Raw genomic sequence first — 10,718 nt, forward strand, 5'->3', positions numbered from 1 at the left:
AGCCGGGAAGCGTGCCACGGCGGTGCTTGTTACAACATGCAAACAGATAGACACAGACACGCCTCTGGCTGGCACCTAGCTGCCGAGCTGCCCTGCTCTGCATAAAGCGCGCGCGAAGTATAATACGAAGCAACTCTGCTCGCCCACACATTTTTTTTTTTCCCCTCGTAACGAGCTGTCAAAGGAACACGGAAGTGTGTGCCGTGAGTCAGTGTACACAGGTATACCGTCGGGGGTTGCGTCAAAATGGACGTGCGTATGTACGGCGGCGTAACCTGATGCGTAACGCAGACTAAGCGAGAAGAGTATCCCGACGGAAGATATCGGGAAGGGCGCGAGCTAACAGCTATATAAGCTCAGCGGCGTAGAAGCCATCTCAGTAGCAAAGTCTCAGCGTTGCTATCGCGTGTCAAGATAACTACGTATGCATGTTCCGGGAGATTTCCGCTGAACCGTCCAAGCGGCGTCTTAACAATATTGTAGGTCAACAGGGATTCGCAAACATTAAGTGCTGGCGTCCCTAAATTTAATGTTTTTTTTTTCAAGATGTCGTTTACTTTCAAGTGGCTTGAACTTCTCAAAAGTGAGCGCGCGAAGACTGTGGCGTGCAACAACTGGATACGCGGTCTTTTGCTACACCGACGGGCACATCTGGTGTCCACAAAGAGAAAAATACTTTGTGCGAAACGCTTGGGAATTCGTACTCGTAGAACGTGTTTGTTATTTCATTTCCGTTTAACAGTAAGCAAGATTATAGAAGATTAGTCATTTATGTGACCTTCAGCTGATGTTCCCGAAAAGTGGACTGTTGCACTAACAACGAATGGAGCACGAAGAATAATTTAAAAATAAAAAACAAGAAAAAAGGCATGAGTGTGTTTGCGTGCGTGTGTGTGTGGGGGGGGGGGGGGGGGCGTTGTGAGGCGCTTCCTAAGTTCCTATGATAGACTGTCAAAATCTGCAACGCATATCATTCAACATAATGCCCCACGAGTTCAACGACGCCCGAAAGTTACTAGTCCAAAACCCTGCGAACTTTTACTGTGTTGTAAATCTCTCGCCGCATGAACCTCTTTGTTGATCGATTGTTCAAATATGAAACCAGAACAATCGTCATTCACTTGTTTTTGCAGCAGGATAAACGGACCATCTGCATATATAGTGCCAATAAAAAATAAACTTCAGAGTTTATTTTTTATTGGCAATTGGTCAAACTTCGTAGTTTAAGGAAAACTGATCACCGCAGGACTAACTATCCTTACATACAGAAGCTTGCTTTCCGACAATACCGACTTTAGTGTCCTTTGTACCATTCAGCTACAGCCAGACGTATAGCAATTTTTCCTTCAGTGAAACACATTCTGCTTTGCAGAGTTACGTAAAAGATTGATCAACTCATTGATTAATTGACTTTATTTATTTATTTCGCGGCAGCTGTCTTCGTCTTTCATGTTCCCGACACTGCGCCAAAAGAAAAAAGAAAAAATAGCAACCACGTGCGGTCATAAAGTTCATATGCAGGAACTCCGCACTCAACGCTCCGCACTGGCATTACCGAAAGCCAGCGGGAGCACGACATCTTTCGACAGCGAAAGCGCAAATCATCAGCGCCTCCAAAGCGCGTCAACACAGCTACTGAAGAAATCGCCGAATGTAAGCGCGCTTTTCCTGAGCGCCGACGAGCCTGTATACGTATAACTGAACGCGAATCGTGGTAAAACGAATAAACCGTGGCAGAGCCCCAGGAAACTGAATGCCGCAATTCTCCCGGGAGGTGCACTTGGGAGAGTTCCTTTTTTGTTTTCTTTCGAGCGACAGAGAGAGAGAGAGAGAGAGAGAGAGAGAGAGAGAGGTGGAGAGGAACAAGAGCTGCCCAACCGAAGTGCACATTGTGGCTCCTTATTCTTTATTCATTCACTGATTCAGACATATAAATAGTTTTTACACGGTGGTTGTGTGGGAAGGAAGGGCAAAAAAGGCAACTAAATGTCTGACATTGCGCTAAGAGCCGCCCAAACCACCAAGTCACGCAACGCTCAGCACCATGGCCTACTAGCTCTCCTTTTCTTTTTCTTTTTTTGAGATACGGTAATGAGAGAAGCACACGTAGTTTGTTGATTAGCGTTGAGAGGTGGTGACATTAGCGCTGTTGTCTCGGTATGCGCATTGGTCGCATTCCAGCACACGCCTGCGCACTCTCGCTTAAAGAGAAGGCAAAGCGCGTGTGCAAAGGCGCGAAGGAAAGAGAGAGAGTGAGCGGTGCCGTGGGACGTTTCCGTATAGACCCGTTACGTCACAGTGACGCAAGGTCGCCCGGAAGAACGCAGTGCGAGACCGTTGCAATCGGAGCTCCAGTATTATCTTACTTGTTAGGCCCATAAGCACCGCAACCACGTCGTCTTCACGCTGCCGCGTCCGCCGTTCCATGCATCGCGACGCGTTCTCTTATCTTTACACGGCATCGCGCACGGGCCCGTGGCGTCGTCGCAAAGTTGGATGGCGCTCCTTTTATGTCGCGTTCCCATTATTATGTGGCACCTTCCGTACTCATTCGGCAAGACGGCAGGGAGAAGACTGCGTTGAGATGTAGGAAAGTTCTGGCGACCTTGGGCAACGATATGTTCTCCGATAACATCGCGAGAAGTAGATTACGTCATTTGCATGCAACAGAATGCAAATTTCTCGTGCCGCCAACCGCGCACGTAGAAGTCGGCCACAAAAGTTGGGTTTCACAATAAATGCGTATTTCAATCTCTGTTAGGCAACGGCGCTTCTAGTTTAATACATACTACATGTAACCTTATACTCGAAGCGACGTTGCCAGGCTACACAGTGTTTGGATCCCACCGATGGCATCGGTTGTTGGGAACTCGGCGCTGACGCCCGTGGTTGTACCTGGGTCGCAAGCCCCAAGGGTAGCGTTGGCCTGGCGGCCTGGGGTACAACTGGAAGCATCCGAAGGTCCCGGCAAAGCATGAGTCGACTGGTAACAACAAAACAACTTGTTTATTTTAACATCGCAAAGAGTTGGCGGTCAGGTTGACCGAAGTAGAGAGACGGGAGAGCACTTTACTCAACAGAAGAAATCGGAGCCCTCCTTTTGGCGTCCGGGGGCAGCTGTTTTTATACTCTCGCGGTTGAGGGCAAGAAGGAACCCCTCAATAGACGAGCACGTGAATGTACAATGGGCTAATGGTGACGCACACTGTCGTAGCGCTGCCGGTCGGGCACAATGACTGGAATGAGAGGGTGATCCCTGCTGTCGCATCGCCTGGTTCAGGCACAATGGCACATACACTCACACACGCACATGAAGACACGTGGCATCGGAACATGCCTGGAAACGCCTGGCGGGGAGCGTTGCGGCGACGCCGCACGGGCCAAAATGTCTGCCGCCCCGCCGCAGTCGCGCCGGCAAAACCGCGTGTCGCAGGCGAAACGCAACAACAGGAACTCGACTTTGCAGCGGAATCTCGCGTCCCGTGGCCGACTGTGGCCGACTGTTTTGCCTTTCCAGCAGTTCCAATGAGGCGTGATTCTAAATCCACGCTGGGAAAGCATACGGGGACACACCACGCCACACTCCCCTTCTATAGCACGTCATTACGCGGGAGGAGCACATGCTTCTTGTCCGTTGAAAGCACGGGTGGAACAGAAGACTCAGCACGCTTCATTGCAAGCCTCAGTATAAACTGTCGGTCGCAGCCTCGAGTTCCTACACCATCCCCGCTGCCGGAAACATCCCAACTTTCGGAGGGAAAACGTCAGCGCGAGCCTAGTACGCCATGTTTTATGGCTCACAAATCTGCTTTCGGACGAGCAACTGCTGCATCCGCAGCTCTATTATTTTCGCAGCTAATTTCGATGTCCTGAAGCGTGTTGCTGCCTATGTTGACGCATGCGTATGGCTGCTGTCAAAAGTGTATGGACTACTCCGCACCTTCCCTACACATGTTATTCGGCAGTATGGTGCGGTTCCCGTGACACACTTGACGCCTCTGGATGTTGAGTACGAGAGTTATTTTCATTTCCCAAGACGTTGCAACAGCTTATGACATACCAGAGGAACTACAGCCTGGACGTCGCAGGTAACGTAGCCCGCCTACTTTTCATACAGTACACATGAGTGCAGGCTTTTGAAGCGGGCGTGAACCCGGACATTCGTTCTTTCCTTCTTCATATTATTAGCATTACTACTATAGACGTTCCACGTTTCTTCGCAACGCGCACGGCACTGCTGAGTAATCCCGACTACTACTCCAGTGAAACATTGGAGAGTTTTAGATTAGGGGGCGCAAGCGGCTTGCGTCCCCTAATTCAAAACTCTCTGTTACTCGCGGAACACGACACTGAAGAAAGTCGCACGGCGCAGCTTCCTGTCGCTGTTATGCGTACGCGAACTCGCAGAGCTCACAGGCGCGACCGACCTGGGTGCACCTCTCTCGCGGCAGCTGTGCCGCGCACACTCGACGCGTTCTCCCCTCAGACAGAGCGTCAACATTGACGCGCACAGAACCCGTCGGTGACACTCGAGAGGCGCGATGCAGCGACCCCGAATCGAGACACGCGCGGTCACGCTCGGGAAACAGGGGCGCTCGACCGCGAAGCACGCAAGCGATGCTCGGAAGGCACCACCTGAATCACCCGTGCGGGCCGTCCCGCTGCTAAACGCCTCGCTGTGCAAAAGGAAAACCTAAGTAGGGACAACCTTCGAAGCGCCACCAACGAGTCCCCATTCGTCGGCGCTACACTTCCGGCTGGCAGCTGTTTCCGTTCGCCATATTCTTCCTAGCGTGGTCCGAAGCTTTCGACACCGAAGTGCACGGGCAGCCTAACGACGTGTGCCAGTGTCAATAATTCTGTGTTGCTGATCCCGTTTCGCGTAAGCTATTTGCAGCTCGTGCAAAAAACGCTTTTCCAAATGAAAGCGCAAATGTACGCGCAGCCCGCATTGTGCAGAGAAACCAGCACCACGGTTTCCGGCTACCTGTTAGGGTGCGCCAAAAGACTGGGCATTTTACTTGCATGGGCAACGGGAACGTATACTGACACAGCGGAATCAATCTCAGGATGTACCACCTTCTGTAAAGGTGTCGCACGAAAGCTACGAGCAGCAGCGGAGTGCGGCATACAACGCACGACGGATCGCCGGAGATGATGTCGCAAGTTCCTGACGAATTCCGTGCACTTCGCTGACCACCGCTGGCACTGACTTTTTTTTTTTTACTGATTTCTACTGGAAAAGAATGAGCAGCATGCAATGCTTCGAGGAACAGGACGACGACCAGTTAGTCGAAGCCTAGTACCCACATTGCCTGAGCTGTGTGACCTCTCGCCGCGGCGCCTTGCTATCTGAGAGCTTCGTTAAACACAAGAACGCCTCTAGGCAGACTTTCTCACGCTTTTTCACGCTTTACAATTATCGATGGCTATCGTGATGTACAGAACGGCTGGGGACGACCTAAAGGTGTGCGTACTCCACCACTCCACCCGAGGGCGTTAGAAAGAACATGGCGGACGACACTGGCTGCGAGGGGGAGGAGGAGCGCGGGTCAAAGAAGGTGTCGCCACTTAGCAAGGAAAGCAAGAATATTCGGGGACTTTCGGTGGATTATGCATGTTTTTCTGTGCATGTATATATTCATGCTTCTCTATTTATGTACAACCGCGAGCAAAAATATACGGGCCACTGGGTCGCCGAAAAAAAAAATTTGTTCGTAATTAACACGCATAAGCGGAAACTGACGAGTGCACTGGAAAATTTGTAATGCCAAGTTTGAACTGCAGTCTTTGATTTCTAGTTGCGTTCACAGACAGAAGAGAAAATGAGTTTTATCGCGCAGTGCCTGGTCCGTATACTTTTGCTCACGGGTGTACGTATATGTATGTAAGAGGGGGTGCTCATAAGCATTGCGCCTTAATTACCCAGTAAATACTGAGTTAGGAAGATGTAACTGACACACTATTCTACATATGCCTCCAGGAAGTCAATGCACTTGCGGCATCTGTCCTGCAGCTTTTTAAGTCCCTGCAAATAAAGTTCTTCCGTCTGCTGGTGTAACCACTCATTTGCAGTGTTAGCTGCTTCTTGAACACCGTCCCAAAATCGTTGTTCCATTAGGCGTTTTCTTCTTTTTTTTTTGGGTATTGGGAAAAAATAATAGAAGGAGCCAGGTCGGACTAATAAGGAGGACTGGGCAACACTTGAAAGTCGGAGGAGGTCAGTTTTGCCACTATTTCACCTGTAGTGTGACACGAAGCATTGTCATGCAACAGGACGACACCTTGGAGAGGTTTGCTTGATGCTTACCTTTGATGTTCTTCCTTTGTCAAAAGAGTGGAATAAAAACATATTGGAATAGGTTTACGTCATAGCGCCCCTGGCGCGCTAACGCAACAGCAGGTGTTCCGATTCGCCCGCTCTGCTCCGTTGAGGCGCGCTCATGACGTGGCGTCGCAGCCAATGGGAATTTAAGAGTCGGTAATTCGCTGCTACACACAACGCCGGCTTTTTCGCTCACTGAGCCATTTGATACTTTCGCATCAAAAACTGTTGCCCCCATTTGCTTCTGCACCAAACTTTGCACGCGGGACTTTTTTTTTTTTTGCCCTCGTTGCACATACATGTTACTCCGACGTTTAGAAGCAAATATATCGGTATATAGATATCCGACGCATTTCTCTTAATAAACACATCATATTTCACGAGGTAATATAGCACGAGACTAAATTTTAAATGGAATTGCACGGTGTGCACTTAATATCTTTCATATGTGACGCGCTACTTTTCCGTCGCGGATACGAGATGAATCTTTCTAGCCTTCGTCGTACGCTATTTTCCAGGTCGATCCGATTTGCCCTCGTGACCGAGGTGAAGTATATGCTGATGACGCTTCACTCATGCGCCACATAATCACCGCCCCTGTGATCCCGTGCTTTCTGTTCGAGTCCAGGACAAGACCAGACAAGCCTCACGCAACGAGAGCGCCGCTTGGCCCGTGGACGTAGATAGGGTGTTTACGTGATGTTACAGTTGTTGCGCTTACGCGTCCACTTATCATGCATTCATGCTTGCGAACGTCGTCTGGGCGGCGGAAAAGCATTCTACGGTCACCGGTCAGGTTACGGCTGTTCGCTTTAAGATATCGGAAGCGTAAACGCCGAGCAAATAATTGTGACAGTTTTGTAGTACATTCTAGTAGTGCGAGCTGAAGAATGCACTGATTTCGAGATACCATCGCTGTCCTATGAATTTTTTACTTCTCGAATCTGGGTGCTATTCATGTTAACGCGCAAAGTAACTTACTTAAACTGTCAACGTATATACTCGCAATGCTCTCTCTGCATCGAAAACAGCCACAGTAAACTGTGACACGACTGCGAAACTGCTGCCGCTGCCCCCAAAAGCACGGGTGCATGACAGAAGAGGCCAAAAGCGTGATTCAATGATGTCTGCAAAGTTAGAGGTGGCCGTGTGAAGCAGCCAGAAACAATACCACCCGGACTACTTTTCTAGATCCGTTAGTTTGTGTTGGCCACTAATATTCAAAGTCACTGTTAAACGTTCAGAGAAACTACGCGCTGGATTCATTACCGAAACCTCCGAAACACACGCATGCGCGTTGCGAGATCGCTTGCTCTTGCGAACCCTCCCGAACTTTCCTGACCGTGGCTGCTGGGTTCTGCTGCTGCTGCCTCGCAGAATGTTCACACTTAAAAAAATAACAATAATAAAATAAAACACGCACGCACACACACACACACACATTGAGCTGCGTGCCCGGCGGTGGGAGCGATCCATGGCATCCCGAGAGCGGCGCACCAAATTCTCAAACAGATCCCGCAAAATACACCAACCACACCTCCCCGCATCCACTTACTCGGGACCCCTGGTCATACCTCGCTGCCGGGTAACGAACGCGCACATGCGGTTACCCGAGAAATTTCCCTCCGGGCGACTCGGCGTGGTGAGGCGACTAGTTCAGAGTGGGGGGATCCCTTGCTCCGTTACAAAGACATACTCCGTCATTATACACGCATTCGTCGCACCCACGCCGCACCACCGCCGTCCTTCTCGCGGGAGCAAGCAGTGGCATTACGACAGTTACAAACCGCAACTGTTCCAAACCTTGTCTCTCTCAATAAATTCTACCCACACTGTTATGCAGATCGTTGCCCTGGCTGTGGCAGCTCGCCCACAATCTTCCACGTCACGATTGAGTGCACTGAAAATCTCTTTCCTCCCTTGCCGACTCTCCTTTAGCCCCTACGCAACAAAGAGCTGTGGGACGATGGCCTCCGCGACGGACCTCCCGAGGTCCTCCGAGCTGTGATACAACGGGCTCGAAACATCGTCGGAATCATCTTAGGGACCCTGGACTGAGGGTTCCTCCCACACTGCTCTCGCCATTCAAATATTATTAATAAAGATGTTTTACTCTCTCTCTCTCTCTCGGTCCCCCAGCACAGCAGCCCGATGATCTAACCATGAGGCCACATTCGCTCGTACCAGCACTAAGACGAGAACGCAAAGTTCATTATGATCATCCCGGACTGTCACCTGCCCGAATGGTCGCTTACCAATGAATTGCAACGCAATTCCCGAGCAGATTGTCGGTCATATTTTATGGAATGTTCCCAATGAAGGAGTTCTTCCTTTTCTCATCTACTCTTTCACTCATTCTCGCTTCGCACGTACGACGCGACTTGACTACTACAAAAAAAAAATAATTAAATTATGGGGTTTTACGTGCCACAAAGCACGATCTACGGGGGACTCCGAAAATTTCGACCACCTGGTGTTCTTTCGCGTGCACCTAAATCTAAATACATTCCGCGACCTCGTGTTTAGCAGCCCAACACACTATCCACTGCAACCACGGCGGGTGAACACTGTGTGTGTGTGTGTGTGTGTGTGTGTGTGTGTGTGTGTGTGTGTGTGTGTGTGTGCGTGCGTGCGTGCGTGCGTGCGTGCGTGCGTGCGTGCGTGCGTGCGTGCGTGCGTGCGTGCGTGCGTGCGTGCGTGCGTGCGTGCGTGCGTGCGCGTGTGGGATTCACGTGGCTACCCGGCCGCTGGCGGAAATCGATTTCGCCCAATTGGTGCGCATTTCGCAACGGACTTCGAGTGAAATAAACGCTGTGGTGGTATATCCTCGGCGTTCCGCAATGTAACGCAAGCGATTTTCTCCGATCGGTAGGAGGAAATAGTACAAAGAAAATTAATAGCTGTCACCATCCTCTGCAACGTTTGCACGTCAACCGTTTATTTTTATCCGCTTCTGTTTTCTACTTAAAAGTTAGAACACCATGCTGATTTATTTTTTCTCACGAATAATCTCGATTCTATGCAAGTAATGCAACAACCAATACCAGGAATGACAATGAGTTCATTACAGACTAAGTACTACAACACTGATTGACTCTCGTGATTCATGTCACTTACTCATTACTATATGGGCGCTCGCAAGAACATTGTTGCCTCTTTAAGCTTTGCCCATGGAAGCCGGCAATGTGACAGTGCAGGTAATCGACATAGCGGATAAAAACAGCGGATGGAATATCTATCCATACGCATTCGTAGATTTGAACTTCTCGAGTGAAAATGTTCGAGTGGAATCTTCATTGACTGTGGAAACTTGTAGAAAACAGCATAAAGAAAGATATTCGGCCTGAAAATAATCCCGCAAACAAGTGTCATTTTAATGCGAGTCACAATTTCGGCAGCGTTAAATTATAAAAATTCCCAAATCCGAACGGCTGGTCACGATTTCAGCATTAACACAAGTACCAGGAAACAGCTTTGATATTAATAGATAGCGATGCACATTTGCGACTGTTTGGTACATCACACAGAACATAATGCGACGGCAACGTGGCAGAAAGGGGAGAGTAAAATTTATATGGCGTGCGCGGATAGGGCGATCGATGTCTGCTTACCGTGTTGACGCTGGTCATGTTGAGTTTGTACAGCACGGGCAGTAAAAGCTCGGCGACAATCACGTTGGAGATGGCAAGTCCGAAAATGGCCATCCAAAACTGTGTCCCCTTGTAGTACATTTCGGCGGGATAGCCTAGCACCGTGGTCGCCGACTGGAAGCTCGCCATCAACGACATGGTCACCGGGAACACGCCTAACTTCCGATTACCCAGGAGAAACGATTTGTTCGACACATCGTGCCTGTCGTGCCAGGCAAAGTAGATACCGATGCCCGAAGACACGCACAGCATCAGGCACATCACGCCGTAGTCCGCTGCCGTAAACCTAGGCACTTCTTCCATGATGGATTATAGATTTCTAACAGTATACGGGCGTCGGAACGAAAGTAGGCACCTAAAGGGGCAACGTGTAAAAGATCTGCACGCGCGAACAGGTCTTCTTAGACATCGGGAGTGACACAATGCCAAGGAGCTCGATGCCAAGATGCGCGAATACGATCACCCTCACCGAACTTCGTTTTCGCTCGCGAAGTTCCCGCGCGCAACGAAACAAAACGCCGCAACTCTCGCGCTGAAGAACGAATCAGTTCAACTCGCGCGTCGCGACACCGTCCGGGGTCGGGATGCGCGAGTTAAAGAGAGATTTGACGAGAAAGAGAGAGAGATTTCATGAGAAAGGGAAATATTTCTGCCTTTCTCCAAAGAGGCGGAAATAGTGCGTTTTGCCATGAAATCTCTCTCTCCCAAACAAACACACACACACTCTCCACGTGCTCGTCTGC

The 10,718-nt window shown here is 49.9% G+C and overlaps 1 protein-coding gene across 2 annotated transcripts in view; it reads right to left on the reverse strand.

Annotated features, from left to right (window-relative positions):
- Positions 1–10,718, reverse strand: part of LOC142582794 (sodium-coupled monocarboxylate transporter 1-like) — a 117,127-nt gene that overhangs the window by 96,453 nt on the left and 9,956 nt on the right. Inside the window, exon 1 of one of the 2 annotated variants that reach the window (XM_075692838.1) lies at positions 9,937–10,558. The exons of the other annotated variant lie outside the window; for it this stretch is intronic. Within the exon in view, the coding sequence (XP_075548953.1) occupies positions 9,937–10,278 (342 nt within the window). The 5' untranslated portion in view covers positions 10,279–10,558. Of the gene's footprint in view, positions 1–9,936; positions 10,559–10,718 lie in introns of those variants that run through there. 2 annotated transcript variants of the gene reach the window in all.

The sequence above is a fragment of the Dermacentor variabilis genome, chromosome 5, assembly GCF_050947875.1.
Source record: "Dermacentor variabilis isolate Ectoservices chromosome 5, ASM5094787v1, whole genome shotgun sequence".
NCBI lineage: Eukaryota > Metazoa > Arthropoda > Arachnida > Ixodida > Ixodidae > Dermacentor > Dermacentor variabilis.